The 18410-nt window shown below is 33.0% G+C and overlaps 3 protein-coding genes and 1 long non-coding RNA gene across 4 annotated transcripts; 3 read left to right on the forward strand and 1 right to left on the reverse strand.

Annotated features, from left to right (window-relative positions):
- Nucleotides 1-5017: 5017 nt before the first annotated feature.
- Nucleotides 5018-7218, reverse strand: LOC114928748 (uncharacterized). The gene is made up of 3 exons (XR_003819109.1): nucleotides 7149-7218; nucleotides 5942-6332; nucleotides 5018-5283 (listed from the first exon to the last, which is right to left on the reverse strand). It is a non-coding gene; the product is annotated as an uncharacterized LOC114928748 (long non-coding RNA).
- A 639-nt stretch (nucleotides 7219-7857) lies between these two features.
- On the forward strand, nucleotides 7858-12090 carry Usp30 (ubiquitin specific protease 30). The gene is made up of 6 exons (XM_085482856.1): nucleotides 7858-8389; nucleotides 8789-8941; nucleotides 9166-9329; nucleotides 9508-9939; nucleotides 10097-10432; nucleotides 10888-12090. The coding sequence occupies exons 1-6, from the start codon at nucleotides 8290-8292 to the stop codon at nucleotides 11137-11139; spliced, it is 1437 nt and encodes a 478-aa protein (XP_085338982.1). The 5' UTR covers nucleotides 7858-8289; the 3' UTR covers nucleotides 11140-12090.
- A 152-nt stretch (nucleotides 12091-12242) lies between these two features.
- Nucleotides 12243-13749, forward strand: MED18 (mediator complex subunit 18). Its single transcript, XM_029299967.2, has 3 exons — nucleotides 12243-12563; nucleotides 12649-12905; nucleotides 13046-13749. The coding sequence occupies exons 2-3, from the start codon at nucleotides 12700-12702 to the stop codon at nucleotides 13503-13505; spliced, it is 666 nt and encodes a 221-aa protein (XP_029155800.1). The 5' UTR covers nucleotides 12243-12563; nucleotides 12649-12699; the 3' UTR covers nucleotides 13506-13749.
- A 1031-nt stretch (nucleotides 13750-14780) lies between these two features.
- On the forward strand, nucleotides 14781-16755 carry LOC114930221 (uncharacterized). Its single transcript, XM_029301972.2, has 6 exons — nucleotides 14781-14883; nucleotides 15063-15195; nucleotides 15480-15692; nucleotides 15780-15966; nucleotides 16064-16242; nucleotides 16461-16755. Exons 1-6 carry the CDS (start codon nucleotides 14836-14838, stop codon nucleotides 16679-16681), a joined length of 981 nt encoding a protein of 326 aa, XP_029157805.1. The 5' UTR covers nucleotides 14781-14835; the 3' UTR covers nucleotides 16682-16755.
- Nucleotides 16756-18410: the final 1655 nt, after the last annotated feature.

The following is an 18410-nucleotide window of genomic DNA, read 5'->3' on the forward strand; positions in this document are numbered from 1 at the left end:
TTAATATTAAAAATATATTTTTTATTTTCATATTTTTCTTTTTCTATTTAAATTTTTATTTCTTCTCGTGCTCTTTTATTATATTTATCTCTCAGCACGTTGAAATAAATTCTTCTGCTTAATTTTTATACTCTTAATTCTTACAGTTATTTTTCAGAAAATTCAAAAGTCTATACCGGTGTATCTAAAATAAATGAATTTAATATCTTTCGTAATTTTTCGGCAATTTGCTTCACTTTACTCTACGAGCGATCGGTCCAGCTGACGTCGGTGGATGTTGGCCGATGTTCTAACAGCACTTCTATAGTCAAAGATCGCAGGTATGCGCGATGAAGAGAAGACGATGGAGAGAAAAAGAGACGAAGGGAAGTTCTCGAAACACGCCGAAGCGCGAGAAGAAGTGCGAGCAGAAGAGACCGAATCTAAGATTATTTCGGGATCGGCGGAGATAAACCGGGCCAACGTCGAGATGGAACAGCGGACACGAACGAAACGAGCCTCGCCTCACCGACGTGAGCCTTGAAGCTTGAGTCATCGTCGTCCTCCCGTCATCGTCATCGTCCAGACAATTACGAATTTCGCATATTATACAAGCACGTAACAACAAGCGTGTCCAAATTTTTGGATAGCCGCATTCTTTTCTTTATAGTGTATCGCCGATCTGAATCATACCGTATTTACTATGTGCATCGAATTATAATTATAATGCCTAAAGAACAAATATTTCTAAAATCTTTTTCAATGCAAACTTCTTACACAGTATAAAAATATCTGAATACATATAAGTATATGAGACAATTTCTTCCTCTAACTTTATATTAATTTAGTTAAAATTTATACTTTTATATATGTTTAATTATTATTTTATTTCTGTAGACTTCGTGAAAATTTAAATGCACCAAAAGGGAGCGATAAAATTATTGTAGACAAACAGTTAAATATTAAATTTAATTCAAATAATTCGTCATTAATCTGAGACGTCTCGGTGCTTTATTTATTGCATCGTTTAATTTTGGATCGTTCTCAATTACGGACAGAAGATATTAAAAGCTTCTGTAACGTATAAATACTCGACAAAATAAATCTAAAGCAATAAAAGCTAGAAACGGGTATTCTTTTTTTTGTACATGACGTATAGAAAAATTTTTTAATTTAATACATATAAATTATTTTAAAATAAATTAAAATATATAATATAAGTTTTGAAGTTCTACAACGTTTTCTGAATTTCTTAAATGCAGCAATTAAGAAATTATATAAGAGAGAGTACCACATATAAATATATACAATAAACCTAATATTATAATTCTTCCTGTATAATAAATATATAATTTTTATTTTCTTATTTTTCTTGTGTGTATATCTTGTAATTATATAAATATATTTATATGTATATGTATATTTTCTTATTGCGTTTTTATTTGAATTCTTCAAGTAATCTCGTCATACGTTAACTGAAATTTCGATTCAAGAATTCATAATGAGAGCACAGAGTAACTTACTTCAAAAGAACTTCTTATAATCGCAAATAACGATTTGGCTGCAGTACAAGAGGTACAATGGTCGGGATTAGTATTGCATGTTAAGTGCATTACGTGTGCTCGACCGGCTTGCATTACACATGTATACACGACCCACTTGACGACAAGTATTTTTATGACCGCTCAAGTATTTTTATTATTACTTTCCGCGATTGTCGAATTTGAAATCTAAATCGAAACGAACGAAATCTCGCGATTCGGATTCAAACGATGAAATTCTCTTTCTACGCTGGTCAGTCGCGAGTCCGTATGCACGAGCTGGTTTATTACGCGTTTCGTATATTTCCGCTATATTTGCATTTGATGATCTTAGCTCATGTGCGAGCGAATGCCTCGCTCACCAATAAAGGAGAGCGTCCGAGAGTTTACGATGCAGCTCGATTCAATAAACGTGAAACGAAACGACTTGGGGAAAATATTAGAAATTGTTGTAGCGCGCCGCGTGTCTCGTTAAACGATTCGCACTTACTTTGAGAACGTATAAAAGTAAAGCAAGATTCAAAATTCAAACCACGTGATCGCGTCTTTACGAATTACAATTTTTTCCCAATTTCGAAATATCCTATCCAAAAGAATCATGAAAATATCAACTCAAGAATATGAACTTAAAAAGCTATATAGAATTTATATAACTAAAAAACTATACATATATTTTTTAAACTAATATAAATATTTTCAAAGGAGACATACACTCAAAAGGCAGTCTTTGTCGTAGGATTTTTATAATTGAAAAATTTTTTTTAATTTTTCTACAAACATTAGATTTATCTGTATATTTTAGGAGTTTTTTCCAGATAAACTATATATGTATATTAGGTACCATAAAACGCAACAGCATCTGACATCAGCAGCGATATCTACATTTTTTTAAATATTTTCCAATAAAAATTTTACTTTATATAACTAAATATACATATATATAATAGACTGATAGAAACCTTATTTTAATAATCCTAATATTTTCTGAAAAAAAATTCATAAATATAGAGCTATTTTTTACGCCTCTGAGTGTATGTCCTCCCTTAATAGAAAAATTATATATACAATATATTTTAAATAATAAATAGAAAAATTAAATATGTATAAACAAATATAATTTTTTCCATTAAATATCTATATTTAAAGAAATCTCGGAATTTATAATTAAATATTAAATTTCTCCCTACCTAAAAATATATCTGAATTGATCTTAATATTCACTGGAATAAAAATTCTGTCAAGCTTCTTAAGCTTTGCGATATTTCTACGAGAAAGCTCGCACAACGACCTATAAAAGCTACTATGAAAAACCAAGAATACTATCGCTGAACCATCCGATAATCGTGCCAAGCGCATGGCTCTCGGCCCTCGGCCCAAAGCTTCGCTCAGGAATGCGTGCTATCGCTATCGCGGAGCGTGTAATATAAAATCTGTGCTTCCCCCGACAATCGTTATTCATTCGAAACGCGACACGGCGATCCGCGACGAGTCATCATCTCCCCGGAGACGACGACGAATAGGACGTACTCGGGTATACCGCTGGTATTCCGTCTCGATGCCAAGTTTCCGCGGCTGTTGTTCTGTACCCTGGTGGCTATCTCGCGCCAGGAACGATCGCATCGGCGTCGAGGCGACCGACGCGACGACGGCACCGGATGAGGGATGGTCGCGCGGTGATCGAAAAGCAAGGCCGTCCGTGACGCGAAACGGAATTTTCAGAAGAGGAATTTCGCGGTCGCTGATACATTCGAAAAAGCGAGGACATTCAATGGTTATTCGAGCGAAGAAAAATTATGCGAAAAGAGCAGAACGTTGTCTCGCGAACGCGAATATTTACAGCTCAAGCGAAATGGCACAACGCGGAAAAAAAATAAATCACTATAGTTATATTTTAGCTGTCTCTATATTACAATCTGAAATTTAGTTTTCATGTTTAAGTTATTGTGTTTGTCAATTTTAGCTATGATAGCTAATATTTTTTAGCTATAGAATTCTTCGTGTGTTAAACTATAGATAAAAGTATTAGTTATCATACAGGTACCTAAATTTTAGGTACGGTAATTAATATTTTTAGCTATAGTTTTAAGGGAGAATTCTATAAAATATTAACTATCATAGCTAAAATTTAGGCATGATAATTAAATTTCATATGTGTAATACAGAGACAGCTAAAATTTAGCTATAATAGTTAATTTTTGTTTTCCGTAAAATATACTGAGATCGTTAGTGCTACGAAATGAGAATCAATTTTAATTATACAAAGAAATAATTTGCAGATTTCGGAAATTAAAATATAGTAAAATTATGTTGATAATTAATAATAATAAAATTAATTAATCTTTTTGCTGTTGGTTTGATAAATAATAGGAAGATTGCGAGATACGGTGCTTATTTTTTCTATACAAATAAATCTATAAAATTTTCTGTAAAAAATCGAAAGAAAAATCATATGCAATCGAAGACATTCGCAGCATCAAGTGCAAGTTCACCGGAACCGCGTGTGCATTAATCCCTTTGTTTGCACTCTTCTCGCTTTTTTAGAACACACCTGACCGGAAATAAAGTAGAGGGAAATTCGCGACCACCAATTGATATTATTAATTGACTGTCCACAAAACGTCGAAACGTCAACGCTTTTCCTTCTTCGAGAGTTCGAGAGACGAAAATCTTTTGGCATCCGTCATCCACGTCCCGCCACGATAATAATTACAAGTTATACGATGTTGTGTAATTTGCGTGTATATTCGCTAATTCAGCCGACGCCGGGATCTAATTCGAGCGAAGATATTTGGACGAGATCCTCTCGAAACTGCAATAATTAATCCTGTCGGGAGATGACGGCTCAATGAATGCGGCTATGCGGGTGCATTTTGTTGGCATCCAAATGACGCAGAGACGAGATAAGTCATGCGATTAAATTACATTGTATTACGTTACATACGAATAAAATTGTTATCGTGTCCGGGACTATCGATCTGACGGAAAAATATGACACGTTAACTTTTGTCAAATTTTTCAAACAAATTAAGAAATCAATTTTTTTGTACAATTGATTGAAGTTTGGACTAAAAATTCAAATTAAAAAAAAGAGATGTCTAATCAATATTTTCGAATGAATAATTATTTCTCTCAAACATCTCATAAATTTCCCTCAATTAAAAATTTTTCCCTAAATTCTACATCTCTATTTTCGTCAACGAGTCTCGAGCTGCAAAAAATGTTCCCCAATAACTCAACATCCGAAATCAACAGATATCATTTTACAAATTATTTTCATTTATTTCGAGAATTCTATTTTCAATCATCGAGTCTTATGCACGATTATATACACTTTTATTGTGCCAGGATTTCAATCTTTCTTTCAAGTGATACCATAATAACGCGTAGCAGGACAAATTTCGAGAGTCGAAGCTTTGAAACTCGAAAAAGAAGAAGAAAAGGAGAGAAGAAGAAGAAGAAGATGAAGAAGAATTACATAATGAGTTCGTTCGGCCGGGTTCTTCATATTCCAGATCCCACATAACACCCTCATTCGACTCGCTTCGTCGTCGCGTTTCTTGGTCCCACCTTCTTCATCGTCGTCGTGCACCATGCTACCTTAGTTCTCCATCGTCACCCTCCTTCGCCCTCTTCGCCCCCTCGTCACCACAATTTGCCTCTGAGGCTGACAGCAGCTATTTTCGTTTCCCAGCGACAATATAGCAGTCACCGTTTAGGCCGCTCTTACTAAGCCGAGCTTTGGCTCACCTCTCTTTTTCTAGACCTAGCGATTTTTTTATTTCTTACTTATGAGAGATCTCTGCAGAAATTATCTATTTTTTCCTACTGTCTCTTTTCAATCAATCACTCTATTAATATATCTATTAATTAATGATATATGTATAAAACGCTGAAGCAACTCGACGACATATTTAGTTGTGCACGCATGTGTCTCGTAAAATGTGAGTACAATCTCCGAAACGAGTTCAGGGCGCCATAAATAATTTTATTTATTTATGTATTAATTATAACTTATAACGAGAGAACAAAATTTAAATGTTTGTACACTGAAAAAAATTTATTGAATTCGAATAAATATTTTTTTCAATACTGCTTTATAAATTATTTATTTGAAACTAATAATAATTTGATTGATTTGATTTGAAAAAATATTTATTTGACGTAAGAAAATCCTTTCCAAAACAGATGCATATTTATTTGTTTCAAATAATGATTTATAAGGCAGTATTGAAATAAGCATTTATTAATTTAATAATTTTTTTCTTCAGTGTATTTTATCTCTCTTGTACTGTTACTCATAAATTTTACAGGCGGATTTTGAATAATTCTCGTTATAAAAATTATATTGAAATGTAGAACGGGAAAATATATATTTAGGACAAAACGTGTCAAATTTGTTTTTATTTCAAAATTCCACTTACCTTTTCTGTTCTCGAAGATCACCGCCGGTCTCGCGATGTGAGCGTCGCCTTATTCGTGTATTTCTTCGTTCCCGCGGTGCGTATTTGCGTATCTACGCAACGCATTCGCCTCACACGAGCGGATGACGTCAAATACAGTCATCGTCGAGAGATGCAATTTCCTCCTCGACCCGCTGTTTCCTTCGCCCTCTCGCAAAATGCGTCTTCCTTTCATCCTGTCTTCCTTCCTCACCCTGCAAGGGGAAGCAGGTGAATCTCATGACCTTCCTGCCATCCTCGTCGTCATCAATACGCGCTGACGTATTTTTCGCATATGTGGGCGTTGAAGACCGGATGCACTCGTCAGCGATGCACTTTGGCGCGTAGCATCTTCCTCTGCACTCGTATAATTCTGTCATACGTAAATCAAGTATTAGATACGACATTTTGATATCGATAAGATATAGTTGCAATAACTTAAAGAAATAATATTGCGCAATTTTCATCAATTTTCTCTTATATTTGTTTGGAAATATTATTTTTTAAAATCTTATATATTAAAAAAAAATTTATTGATTTCGAATAAATATTTATTTCAATACTTCCTTATAAATCTCATTAATTGTAAACTAATAATATTGATTTAACGTAAAAATATATTTATTTGATATAAGAAAATCCTTTTCAAAACAGATAAATATATATATTTACATGTTTCAAATAAATGATTTATATATAAGGCAGAGAGTATATAAATATTTATTAATTTAATAATTTTTTCTAGTGTAAAACATACACTAAATTGCACATTTTTTTGTTAATCATTAATTATATCCCCCGCTTAATATAACTTTTTTATATCTCACAATACCTAAATAAAACGATTCCATTTGAAACAATAATAAAAAAATGTAGTAGTATGCAATTGTGTATGTGTGCAGAGTAATAATCGAACAAATTATAGTAGAGTTGTAAAAGATATATTATAGAACGATTATTTTTTCAGAGTATTTCCAAATCAAATATCAATATATCTCTCATCTTTTTCAAAAACTTTGTACGAGATTGAGAATAATACAAATATATGTATAAAGAAAGTGCATGATGATATATAAAAACACCATGAGAGAGATACGGTTATACATATATAAATATAAGGTTATAATTTACAATTCTTCAATTTTGCAACCAACAATTGTCTCAATATCTCGTAGACAGCTATACGCACCTATTTCCTATTGCGTTTGCCTCTTTTTTGCTTGCAGAATTGTATATTTTCTGAATTTTGCGCCCGTAAATTCACGCGCGATCACCCTGCGTGTTTGTTTCAAATACGTTAATTCTCTGAATTCCTGAAGAGGGAGCCACCGTACGGACAAGTTTTCAAATCATTACGTCACTAATTTTAAATCGTTCCACTTGACGCTTCATCTCATTCTGGAGAACGTTCGAAAATTTTACTCCTAGGGCAAAGTGAAGTTTAATTGACCAATCAGGAGCAACTATTTCTTTGTCCTGATTGGTCGATTAAATGCTACTTCGAACACATCCTCTGTTGTTTCAAAAACAAGGACAGATGATGTTGCGAATGACAAGTAAAATGCGCACATATAGCTGTCAACGCGACATTGACAGCTGATTTTATTATATAAAAAAAAAAATAAAAAATTGTTCGATTATTCCCGCTCTATTCTACGTGCAACAGGCATTTATTGCTAACCTTTGTCCTTTAATTGTACTTCTTGCACTTCAAAATTTTGCCTCGCGATTTTTATATTTTTCTATCTCTCTCTAACGCGCCGAAATATAAATGCATTTATTCAAATATATTATAAATTTGATTCTTATTTTTTATTTAAAAGAAATAGAGAAAAATATGTGTGGTACAAGGAAAAAACATATTCTATTTATTTCAAGATATGCAAATACGAATGCGTTTTATGCACTTTTTATCGTTCTCGTTGCAGCTGCGCATATACTTTCGACTTTGTAACATGACAGCTCTCTGTTAATAAAAAACGCGCCTCATACATTCGTTCCAAATTTAATTAATATTTAACTTCTATTTTTTTCCTATTCGTTTCCCTCTAAATTTTTCATCATATGTTATATTTGTCATTCGCGAATAACCTATTAAATCGCTTCATCCGAGCGGCGCGACTCGCGAAGGAGTAACGTCACTGTCACTTCGAAATTTCTCGTCGAAGTCAGATTCCGTCCACGTCCAGTTTTTTCCGGTCGACGTTTTCATAGAACAGTGTTCGTCGTTTCGGAAGCATGCTCGAACAAACGGCCGGAAAGAGAATTACGCGAGCTGTAATGTATGTAAGTTAAAACGTCGTCCCGACTGAAAAGTGATTTTGTACGCAATGGATGTAGAGAGAATCGCGATGTTCGCCGGCGTCGGTTTCGCCATCGCCGTCGGCTTATTCGTCCTGTGGGGCCCGTCGCCGAAACCTAGAAAAAAAGGTGATGTCCGAGTCTTAAAACCCCAAGTGTCTGTGTTAAGCGAAAATCGAGATTATTTCTTTGTCATACCCTCTATTTTTTTTCTTTCTCTCTTTTGTTGTTTATTTTTTTCATTTCCAATAATAAAATTATCATGAGACTAATATTAGTTATGCATTGTCAATTATCTTTTCTCTTTTTGCAGCTACAACGTTTAAAAAAAATAACAGTAATTAAAATTTTTCTTTCTAGATCTTTTATCAAAGATTTTATTTATTTTGCATTTTTATTTGAATGTAGCTTTTTCTCAATTTTATATCTCTTCAATTTTTTAATACTTTTATAATTAATTTTATCTAATTATAAATTTTTTTGTATAGAGACGACATTCTGATACTTATAATCTTATTTCTGTTCTAGGCCAAGTTGTCGGGATCAATAATTTGGGATATACATGTTTTCTGAATTCTCTCTTGCAAGCCCTGGCTGCTTGCCCCACATTTATTTTCTGGCTTCAAAGACAACAGGAAAAGAATAGAAATTTTGCTGATACACTATTTTCTGTTCTCAAGAGTACGTTTCTTGTGATCAAATACTAATATTCTAATATCTATCTCTAAATATATTAAATTGCAAGTTCTTCTATTTTTTCAAAATTATTTTTTATTTCTCGACAAATTTGAAATCTTTAATCTTAAAGCAACTTTAAATTGTGCAAATTTTTGGAAATTATTTATATATACTATTGTAATTTTTTTATACTTTAATATCTTATACTTCTTGTACTTATTTTATAGAGATTAATGGTTTTGCGGATGACATGTATGGCAATGTGACACCTGTTGAAATCATTTCTTCTGTTGGTTCGCTGTGGAATTTTGGGCCTGGTCATCAAGATGCTCACGAGCTGTTCCATGTAGTTCTTAGCGCATTAGATGCTGAAATGCAGCCTGCAAATAGAGTACGTGATATTAAAGAGTGTTCCAGTATTGTTTGTAGCATTTGTTATAATTATTTGTTTAGCAGTTAGTTAAAGTAGTTAAAAGAAAAAATTGCATATCTTCAAGATGTTTATAACAGATAAAAATTGGCTTTTACGATTTAACTTACTAATTAATCATTAATTTTCGCACTTTTAGAAAGGTTGTTTGTCTGATGCGTTGCCACCAAGTCCGAATATAGAATCAAATATAAGAGGAGTGGTTGACATTCCTGAATCTCAGGTTCTAAATCTCAGAAGCGCATCCTGCAATGATATTGCATCGGTGAAAACTGAGACCGATACTCCAAAGGGCTTCGATAAGAACTGTAACAATCAAATGATGACCTCAACCTCGTCTGTAGCCAGTATGTCTCCGAGCATCGGGTGCAAACCCGGTATGATACTCGCCAGATCTTCGGAATTGCTGTCGCGAAGCGTTCAAAGCAATGGCGATTGTAAGAGTCCCTTCAGATCGTGGAAGTCCCTATGTGCCATGCCCTTCATCAACATTCCCTCGGTCTCGATAGAGACGCATCCGTTCTCAGGCCTGATCACCAGCCAAGTTCAGTGCAGCAGCTGCTTCTGGAAGGTACAGAAAAGTGAAAGATAAAACACTTTTTGTAATCGATATTTCTCAAAAATAATTTCCTTCGCACAAATAATTTTTCCTTTAAATTTAAACTATCGAATTAAACATTTATCAAAAATATGTACTAAATTTTGATATCAATCTGATTTGTTTTCAGTCTTCAGTACGTTACGACAAGCTCGAGACCTTATCGTTACCATTACCACCGCTCACCTCGTTCATGCCGCAACATCACACTTTGGAGTGGCTGCTGTCACGTTTCGTAGACAGCGAGATGGTACGCGACGTGCAGTGCGATGGATGCTCGTCGCGCTGTGCCGCTGTCAAGACTCTCACTCTTGGAAAATTGCCCAAGTGCTTATGCTTGCACATCCCGAGGACTACATGGAGTTCCTCGGGCGTGCCAATTAAAAGGGACGACCAGATTACGTTCCCAGAACTTCTGGTGCTAGATCCTTACACTTACACAGAGACAAAAAAGAGAAATGCACAGGTAATTGTTACAACTCTCTTCTAATAAATGGAAAAATTTTATTGAATTTATTATAATTAAAAAAATAAAAACTAAAAGATTATTTAGTAAATATCTTAATAAAAATTAAAAGATAATTTTATTAATTATAACTGTACGACAATTTATTAAGTTAAGTGTAACACCGTTATAATCAATAAAATTATCTTTTAATTTTTATTAAAATATTAAATACTTACTTAATCTTTTAATTTTTATTGTTTCTAAATTAATTTATCAAATTATTACTAATTTATTAATTTTATTTTTAAAAAATTGAATTTAAAAGATTTATCAAAATTTAATTAATTTGGGAACCTAAGAATTATAATTAATTCATATGTATAAACTTCTAGCCAAGATAATACAATTAATAATATTAAATTCAAAATAATAAATACTTCAATTAATTTAATTTAAAATCTTTATATTTATAGGGTGATGTGAAATTTCTCGATAGCAGTTTTACGACGATACAGGGTAAACATAAGTATCGATTATGCGCAGTGATCGAGCACCGTGGCCCGGTGGATTCCGGTCACTTTGTTTGCTTTAGACGCGGAAATAAAACGGATCAATGGTTGTACACGTCCGATATCATCGTCGAGAGCGTGTCCCTGACGCAGGTGCTGCTTGCTAGCCCGTACCTGCTTTTCTACGAGCGCATCAGCAGCGTTTGTCCTAGCTAGGAACAAATTTTCGAAGTGATAGGCAATCTATAGGAATTACATAATTGCGCAAATTCAATGAGAAATGAGAGCTTGCTCTTTTTAGCTACGCTCTCTCACGCTTTCGGCATTGAAAGTATAACGATCATGCAGTGATGGAAGTAATATGGAAAGATAGAATCATATAGATTTGCAAATAAGCGTGTAGAAAGTGCAGCTGGAAAAAGAACAGGAAAAGAATATAAGATTTGCAAAATACAAGAGACTGTCGAATTTTCCATAATTAGTTTAGTAATTATCGCTCGATATTCGCGACGTGTAATTGCGATAATACTTTGTTATAATCTACGACTATAAAGCGCGTCCCTAGGTGATATTTTATAGCAGTGGCGAAGTATATCAAGTATAATAATCTAAAATTCAGGAGCATTTTAACAGATGCGATAATAATTGCCATTATTAAACGCTGACGAATCTAACGGTGTAGTTAGTTTTGTGAAAGAGAAACTTCTTGCTTCTGATACATAGTGATAGTAGATTTCTATTGGAAGAGACTATCAATTCTTACAAATCATTTTTTGATCAATTCATCGTCATTAAACTTCATTTTAATGAGGACTGGGATTGTGCCAATGAAAAAATCTCTTTGAATTAAATTTATTGAGAGGGATAAGCGAAAAATCTTGTATTTTTTTATTATAGTTTGTATCTTAAAGAGCTCTTCAAGTTCTTGCAATATGTGCAATTGTTAAAAATATTACTATAATTATTAAGACTGTAAATCTTATTTTTTGTATATATCAAAGAATTGTTTTCTTTCTGGTTGGCATAAATGAACATGCTAATCACCAGAAATAAATTTACTTTAAGAACTAACATAAAATACGTAATATATGTAATTTAAAATCTTATAGAAAATGTATCAAATTGAAATAAAATAACAAAAATGATAAATCTTATTCAAAATGAAAATATGAGTTTTTCCCTTTTTTATAAAATATAATTTTATTAAAATAATAAATTTAATTAAAAATATGTAATAATTACAATTTTTTATTTAACTGTTATACTTCATATCTTTTTACTATAAATTGGAAAGAAGTATAGAATCTAATATAACTATCAAGTCTAATCCACGTTAAAACGTAACCTTACTCTATCTCATTTCCAAACATTATCACAAGCATTATATGGGTATTTTGATTTCCATATTATAATTCACATATGTATGATTGAGTGATAAAAATGTGAAATAGTGATAATAAATGTAAAGAATTGTAGAATATCATATTGTGTCTCAAAACGAAAAACAGAAATCTATAAATTGGAAGAAAAAACAGTTCATTGAGGTTAGACGAAAAATATAAAAAGCAGCTTATTGAGAAAAATTATATGGAAATAAAGTGTGATTGTATTGCAAATAATAAAATACAATAAGAGAAGAGGTACGTGCTTATGTAAAAAAAAATCAGAAAAGAAATATTAATAATGTCATCTATAACAAGAGCCTTTCATATCTTGTTTTGTTAGAATCAGCTCCAAGAATTTATTTACTTCTCGTGAAAATTCTCACAAGTCAGCATGACTGCTCCAATCAGCACAGCCATGGATAGTTTGAGTGCTGCTCTAAAATCCAACATAATCCCCAACCAGGAATATTTGCTACAAGGTTCTGTACTAGATAATTCAGTAGAAGTCTTATTGCATAGACTTCGTGGTTTATGCGACAATGTGGACACTGGACCAGAACACTACTATGATCATGAGATGTGTTTTAGTATTCGAAGGTACAATTCTATTTCCTCTTTTGTTCTTTTTTCTTTCCTTTTCTCTAATTTAATTCTAACAAATTAAGATGATTATGAGAAAAATATAATTACACATTTCATCAATTTGCTCCAAATTGTAAGAATTTGTTTGGTTTTAGAGGCTCACCGCAGGAACAACCACTGCTACTGCGAGTACGACGTGCTCTAGATCCGATTCATGCAGATATGCCATGGCAATTACGATATATTGGCCAACCTGAACTAGGTGATAAATCTCGGCCAACAGTTGTACGCAGTAGCATTGATATAGCAACTAGTAATACTGTGGTAGAGTTTCTTACCGAGCTTGGCTGTAAGCTGGACTTTGAATATGTTACTCGTGGTTACATGTTCCGTAAAGGTAGAATGAAGGTTACAGTATCAAAGATTTTCAAGGTGAACCAAGGTAAGATGCCAGAAGGTACGTCAGAGATGATATCGCAGAGTTATTTGGTGGAGCTGAGTGTATTAGCTCCCAGTGGACAAGATGCCATAGCAGAGGACATGAGGGTATTTGCTGAGCAGCTACGACCTTTGGTGCAACTGGAAAAGATAGATTATAAGAGACTGGTCCATTAGTCGTAAAGTTTTCTAATATTATAGAGTATAGAGTAGATTATTAAAGATTCTGTATTCATTATAAATCTTCTTAATAAAACTTAATAAAAAATGTATTTTATCTTTTATAAATTTCATAGCATTAATATAAGCTCAAAACAGTGAATAAGAATAAGCTACTAATTTAAATAAATATCTCAGAAAATAATGACTTTAAATATATGATAAAGAACAAGCAAAGAAATATAGTATTATATTAAAATTATATTTTGTTCAATTTTTTTCTCTAAAACTCCTAATATTACATATCTAATACAATAATAATGCTAAGTTTCTAAACAAATTTTTAAATAGAATAGAAAGTGTAAGTCAAATCACGATAACTATTTTCTAAAAATATTCAAATTTTTTGTTATTCTTCACTTATATCATCATAATCTTTAATTTATTTCCTACTCAAAAACACTAATTAACTCATGTGTGAAAAAGAATTCGTAAAAAAGTAATTTATTATTAAATAACTTTTCTAATTAATTGGTTAATTTAAATATTAATACCTTATTTGACTTACGTGTAGCAAGATTTACTACAAAATGCCACTACGTGGCGCTAATATAGTTATATTTGTGAGTACTTTAAGGGTGCCGTCACATAAGGCGTAACTAATCTAGTGATTTAATAAAAGATACGCCGTGGTTACGCTATATAGTTATATTTGTGAGTACTTTAAGGGTGCCGTCACATGAGGCGTAACTAATCTAGTGATTTAATAAAAGATACGCCGTGGTTACGCTATTCTGAAGGACGGCATTCACACAGGGCATATTGCGCGGAACGTGTAAGGGTGCGATTACATGGACGCGCGGAAACGCGGAAACGCGGAAACGCGGAAGAGAAAGTAACTAAACTTTACTAGAGTCCCGCATTTCCGCGCGTTCCGTTCCGTCTGTTTTGATTGCCTTATATTACATGGAGCACATTTTGAGCGGAAAAGCGGAACGGGGAATTATAAAATATTAATATTTAACTATATTTATTGATTAAAATGCTTGTATTCAATAGATAAGTTGAAAAAATGAACATATTAAAAGGAATTACAATGAATTAAGTAAATATAAATTTAAAAAATTAATACAAATGTCTATTTGTCACTATACCGTTCCGCTTTTCCGCTCAAAATGTGCTCCATGTAATATAAGGCAATCAAAACAGACGGAACGGAACGCGCGGAAATGCGGGACTCTAGTAAAGTTTAGTTACTTTCTCTTCCGCGTTTCCGCGTTTCCGTCGTTTCTTCTCGCGTGTTTAAGCGGAAAAGCGGAATCCGTTGTTTTCTTATACATTCTTATATATGAGTCGCGAGATCGCTTTGCCGGACGAGTTTCCAATGGATAATCCTGTAAGTATTTAAATAATTTTCAGTAGGTAGTGAATAATAAGAGTTCTGTTATTTTTGCAGAAAGATTTCTGTAATTTCTATACTTTTCAAAATTATATGTGATATAACACCTACTGAACGAAATCATAACCTCACTTTATTTGAAATAAAGATAATTGAACAATTGTATTTATTCGCAGGCAACAAAGTGCGGCTACTGTGGTTTCATTTTGCGAGGGTCGTGTGGAATAATTTTGGATCATGATTGCTTTGCCGCATACAATGAAGATACTGACATTATAAGTGTTGACGAAAATGCCATCGTCACTATGAGTACGTTAAAAATAATGCTTGATGATATTGACGTTTCAGTGCTTGCTATTATTGATACACTTGCTATTATTAATAGCAATTACACATTAACAATTTCTAGTTTTAATAATATATATTTTTATACATGAGAGATAGTGTTATATGACTTAAAAATACAAGGAACTGTTAAAGGTGCGCATCAAGCATTGAAAGGTCGTAAAAAATATAAATGTCTCACTGATCCAACATATTGGCCAATTAAGACATTTCACAGTAACTTGAGTCATTGCGTATTTATTTTAAAGGGAAGAGACTTGAAACTGAAGTTGTACAGCATTCAAAGGCTGGAGCTGAACAGCGTGTGTCCACACACTCTACGCACACTCTCACACAAAATGAATTGCTGATTGAGTTGGTTCGTGTTCGAAGAGCTTTATGGGATCATTCCATTCCAACTAGCGAAAGAACGAAGTTAAAAAAAAATAATCTGTGGCAAGAGATTGTAAACGCATTTGGTGGTAAGATCATTTTTTATTTAATTACTTATATGAAATATTTTATCCACGTGAAAAAATAAATGATAACTGATTCTCTGTAAATTGTAGAATCCCTCACTTTAGAAACAGTAAAACAAAGATGGAAACACCTTCGAGATTCATATATGAAAGCTAAGAAGAAAATGCGAGGATATATACGAAGTGGATCGGGGGCGGAATCAGGTCATCCATTAAAAAGTTCTTTCTACCATTATGAACAAATGAGATTTCTCGACAATATTGAAAAGATAGCTCCGTAAGTATTAATTTACATTGTTTTTAACTGAGATTTTACAAACGTTCAAATTGTGTGCTATTGAATTTAATAATTTTTAAAATCGTTTTTATTTCAGAACTGCCAGCTCCATTCAGCACTTTTTAGAAATGCCTTCATCTCATAATGATGTGCAAATGGATACTATGCAAGACGATAACTTTGACAGTTTTGACGATTCTATAATGGATTCTGCATACCCACCATCAGAAACATCACAAACTTCATCATGTTCCTCGGCACGGACTAAAAAGAACAGTAAGTGACAATTGTTTATTTCAAAATTAAAAAGATAAGATATGGAACTACGAGCTAATCAAGATCTTAATGCTAAAATATTAAACATTTATTGTTCAACATTTTAACATTAAAGACCTTGCTTGGCTCACAGTCCTATATCTTGTCTTTTTGATTTTCCTTTGGTTTTGTATTTTTTTAGACACTCACCATGTATACGTATATATTATTAATTACAGATGTCCAAAAGCAAACTGAAATAGAAAAGAAATTTTTAAGCATGATTGATGAAGAATTGTCGCAGAAAAAACGTGATGTAGTCGACAGTTATTTAGAACAGCTTGGCGACATACTACGTCGATTGCCCTATATACGACGCAGAAACCTACAAAGAAAAATGCTCGATATTGCCATAGAAGAAGAGGATGCCATGTTTGCAGAGAGGGAGAATGCTAATTAGAAATATTTCTTTAATATTATAAATTTTTAATGTTTTGTATTACTTCGTAAAAATAAAATATATTTTTCTATTTATTACATAATTTTATTTAAAGTTTTCAAGTCATTACGTAATATTTAAAACTTATAATTTATACATAATGTGTCAAAAGTCGTTATTTAGAACTTTGTCCAATTGCCACGATAAAGGATTGACATGCTCAAAATAATAAGTAAAGTTGTCTCGAATTTTCATTGTTATAGACCTTTGTGAAGAATTTGTATAACTTGCACGTCTAAGTCCGTTACTTGTAGCCAGAAAGTCATGTTCTTGTATATTACTGTATCTTCTTTCTGCAAGTTCTACTTCCATTTCCTTATTAATAATAAAATTATGCAAGACAATCGTTGCCTGCACAGCTTTTACGACAGTAGATGTGTTTGCAATAATAGGTTGACGATATATTCTCCATCTTGCAACCAAAATCCCAAAAGCACATTCAACAGTTCTCCTTGCTCGACTCAAGCGGTAATTGAAAATTTTTCTACTAATATTTAGTCGCCCACTACGAGGATATGGTCGCATCATATATGTGCTCAAAGGAAAAGCCTCATCTCCCAGCAAAACGTACGGAAATTCCAAATCTGTATCATTCAAACGCCTTGGTAGAGGGATATGAAGAGCATTTGTTTCAAGTATATATGGTAATCCACTGTTTTCAAAAACGCCTCCGTCGCTTTGCCTTCCTTCAGCTCCAATATCAACAATGACGAAGCGGTTCTTGGCATCACTTACTGCGAGCAGATTTATGCTGTGATTTCCTTTATAGTTGTAGTAGCACGAACCACTACAAGGCGGTGCCTGCAATTGAAAACCATCATTGTGATGAACACATTACTCATTCCAAATCATACATCATTACATTATTAATATAATATATTAAACCTAAATTAATATTATTATTTGTAATATACATACCTGAATTATGACATGCTTTCCATCGATAGCGCCTATGCAGTTTGGAAATTGGCATATTGCTTCAAAGTCTCTTGCAATTGTATTCCAGTTTTCTTCAGTCGGGTCAATCATAACTTTCTCCTGTAAAGAGATCCAAATTGCTTGACATGTTTCCGGAATAATTTGTGATAGCGTACATTGGGCAATGCGAAAAGCGTACGATAGCGATGTCATGCTATCGCCAGATGCCAACCATCGTAGAGTCACTTCTAATCTTGTTCTGGCTGGTATTGGTTTTCGAACTACATGTTGTTTTTCAATTAGTGGACCAACAATATTGAGTAATTCGTTAAATATTGTTGGTGACATTCTGAAGTAATTGAAATATTTTTCCGGATCTGTCAATCGCATTTCCACAACTAGATTGTCGCTGGCACCTTGCAGAAGTCTTCTTCTCTGCATAAAAATAGGCCGTACCCACATTGCACGATCTTTTTTGTCTTGCAATTTTTTATAACGCAAATACAAATAAAACATTGAAATAACTTTTTTTCTTATCTCAGCATATCTCATCGGTTCATTCCTTGATCGTATGAGATACTTTATAATAATCATCAACATCAAGTTTGGATCCATATAACACAGCAACTTTTAAAAGAATCAAAGTATGAAAACTTTCTTTTTCAATCGACTCCGAAATTTTATGGTACACACTTCATTGACAACAGATTTTGATGCGGTCGTTCCGCGAGTTTGTTTCTCCTTATATTACATGGAGCACAATTTCCGCGGA

The sequence above is a fragment of the Nylanderia fulva genome, unplaced genomic scaffold (assembly GCF_048542155.1).
Source record: "Nylanderia fulva isolate GAGA-0341 unplaced genomic scaffold, ASM4854215v1 Scaffold22, whole genome shotgun sequence".
Lineage (NCBI taxonomy): Eukaryota > Metazoa > Arthropoda > Insecta > Hymenoptera > Formicidae > Nylanderia > Nylanderia fulva.

What these genes read in the sequence shown, in the direction of transcription:
- Usp30 (XM_085482856.1), top strand. Translation starts at nt 8,290, where the DNA reads ATGGATGTAGAGAGAATCGCGATGTTCGCCGGCGTCGGTTTCGCCATC. An exon ending in GCAGCAGCTGCTTCTGGAAG is followed by an intron (nt 9,940 to 10,096) that starts GTACAGAAAAGT and finishes ATTTGTTTTCAG; the next exon opens with TCTTCAGTACGTTACGACAA. An exon ending in CAAAAAAGAGAAATGCACAG is followed by an intron (nt 10,433 to 10,887) that starts GTAATTGTTACA and finishes TTATATTTATAG; the next exon opens with GGTGATGTGAAATTTCTCGA.
- LOC114930221 (XM_029301972.2), top strand. Translation starts at nt 14,836, where the DNA reads ATGAGTCGCGAGATCGCTTTGCCGGACGAGTTTCCAATGGATAATCCT. An exon ending in AAATGCCATCGTCACTATGA is followed by an intron (nt 15,196 to 15,479) that starts GTACGTTAAAAA and finishes TTTATTTTAAAG; the next exon opens with GGAAGAGACTTGAAACTGAA. An exon ending in AATATTGAAAAGATAGCTCC is followed by an intron (nt 15,967 to 16,063) that starts GTAAGTATTAAT and finishes TTTTTATTTCAG; the next exon opens with AACTGCCAGCTCCATTCAGC.
- MED18 (XM_029299967.2), top strand. Translation starts at nt 12,700, where the DNA reads ATGACTGCTCCAATCAGCACAGCCATGGATAGTTTGAGTGCTGCTCTA. An exon ending in ATGTGTTTTAGTATTCGAAG is followed by an intron (nt 12,906 to 13,045) that starts GTACAATTCTAT and finishes GTTTGGTTTTAG; the next exon opens with AGGCTCACCGCAGGAACAAC.